At 50.0% G+C, this 2,036-nt stretch overlaps 1 protein-coding gene across 1 annotated transcript; it reads left to right on the top strand.

Moving 5' to 3' along the window:
- Positions 1-535: 535 nt before the first annotated feature.
- Positions 536-1,673, top strand: LOC116523487 (C-C motif chemokine 4-like; the record flags this gene model as incomplete). Its single annotated transcript, XM_032238603.1, has 2 exons — positions 536-780; positions 1,473-1,673. Coding segments are annotated over 2 exons (333 nt in total), but the record flags the coding sequence as incomplete, so codon positions are not given.
- Between the last annotated feature and the right edge of the window lie 363 nt (positions 1,674-2,036).

Raw genomic sequence — 2,036 nt, 5'->3', positions numbered from 1 at the left:
CTCTTCTCCTCTCCTCTATTCTATTCTCTCCTCTCCTCTCTTCTCTGTCCTATCTTCTATTCTATTTTGTTCTCTTATCTTATCTTATCTTCTGTATCCTATCCTCTATTCTATTCTGTTCTCTACTCTATCCTATGCTCTATATTCTGTTCTGCTCTCATTTCTTCTATCCTCTCTTCTCTTCCTTCCTATCCTATCCTCTCTTCTGATCTTCTCTTCTCTATCCTGTCCTCTATATTCTATTCTCTTCTCTCCTATCCTATCCTCTATTCTATTCTCTCCTCTCCTCTCTTCTCTGTCTTCTATTCTGTTCTCTTCTCTATCCTTTCTATTTTATTCTCTCATCTTCTGTATCCTATCCTCTATTCTGTTCTGTTTTGTTCTATTCTCTTCTATCCTCTTCTCTATCCTTCCTATTCTATTCTCTTCTCTTCTCTTCTCTTATCGTATCTTCTGTATCCTATCCTCTATTCTGTTCTGTTCTAACCCAGTTCCTGCAACCGTTCACCGCCTATTTTAGCCTCCAGCCGCCTAATCACCTTGGTTGCTCTTGAGCTGCCAATCTCACACCAGAGAGTTTCCTGCCCACTCCGGGGCGGCTGGAGAGCTTCTCCCCCCCACCCCAACGGTGCGGCATCCCTCATTCTCTTCTCCCTTTCCTTCCCCAGTGGATCCTGCGCCCAGCGTTTGCTGCTTTGCCTTCACGAGACGCCCCATCCCGCTGAGCCTCTTGAAATCTTTCGAGTACGCCAACGGGAGATGCCCGAAGCCGGCTGTCATGTAAGTTTCCCAGGAAGCCTGTTGTGATTCAGCTCTGAAAGAAATTCAGGAGAACACCTAAGGTTCTTTCTCAAGAAAAACGCTAAATCGGGGCGTCTCAACCTTGGGCGTTTTAAGAGGGGTGGGCTGCAACTCCCAGGATTCCCCAGCCAGCTTAATTCTGGGAGTCACGGTCCACCCGCCTTAAAACGCCCAAGGTTGAGACGCATTGGGCTAAACCAGTGTTTCTCAACCTTGGCCACTTGAAGATGTCCGGACTTCAACTCCCAGAATTCCCCAGCCAGCATTCGCTGGCTGGGGAATTCTGGAAGTTGAAGTCCGGACATCTTCAAGTGGCCAAGGTTGAGAAACACTGATTTAATAAGTCAGAAGGAGCAAAGATCAAGGGAGCATCTCTGCCCACCCTCTGATCTTTCGGATCTACTAGGTTTGAAAAAAACCCTGCATATACTCGAGAAGTCCAGTCCACCCCCATCCAAGCACCCTGCCCGGGGGATTCTGGGAGCTGTAGTCCATCTGTTTCAAAGCAGGTTGGCTGAGGGTGGGGTTTGGAAATGGAGACCCCTCCAGCTCAATGCATGCTGGCTGGGGGATTCTGGGAGTTGAAGTCCAGACATCTTCAAGTTGCCACGGTTGAGACCGATTGAGCTAAACCATCATCTTGATTAAAAACTGGCATTTCTCCTTTGCAGATTCCACACAAAAAGAGGTATACAGGTCTGCGCCGATCCCTCAGAACAATGGGTCCAGGATCGCATCCGTGACCTCAGCTCACCCTAAACGTGTTCCCTGCAAGGGGAGAGCAAGACCGCCCCGTTCCCCCCCCCCCCCGGTCTCTTGGCAGACCCCATAATCAAAGGAGGGGGAAAAACTATTATTAAAGGGAGTGCTGTACCCTGAAGCATGTGCAGAGTGTCTTCTGTTTATTACCACCCATCGGAATTAGGCTGAGGGGGGTGGTGTGCGTGCGTCCGTGCAGGTATGTTAAATCTAGCTGAATTTTGTGGAAGCAGACTGCGGGGGGGGGGGGCAAGAGGGGGGCGGCATCACGCCCAAAAGTAGGGAGGAGGAGGGAGGGGTTTCAAACCCCCCCCCCCCATATCCGAAATTCCCTCCCCGGCTGAGGAGGAGCAAGGAAGCAAGGGGCTGGACTAGAAGACCTCCAAGGTCCCTTCCGACTCCGTTGCTCTGGTTTATTGCACGAAAGGATGTTATGGCTGTTTGGGGACCAATTCGTGGGGTCTGCTAGATGAATC

The sequence above is a fragment of the Thamnophis elegans genome, unplaced genomic scaffold (assembly GCF_009769535.1).
Source record: "Thamnophis elegans isolate rThaEle1 unplaced genomic scaffold, rThaEle1.pri scaffold_370_arrow_ctg1, whole genome shotgun sequence".
Lineage (NCBI taxonomy): Eukaryota > Metazoa > Chordata > Lepidosauria > Squamata > Colubridae > Thamnophis > Thamnophis elegans.
The sequence above is the reverse complement of the archived record's forward strand: the minus strand, read 5'-3'. Positions and strand labels throughout refer to the sequence as shown.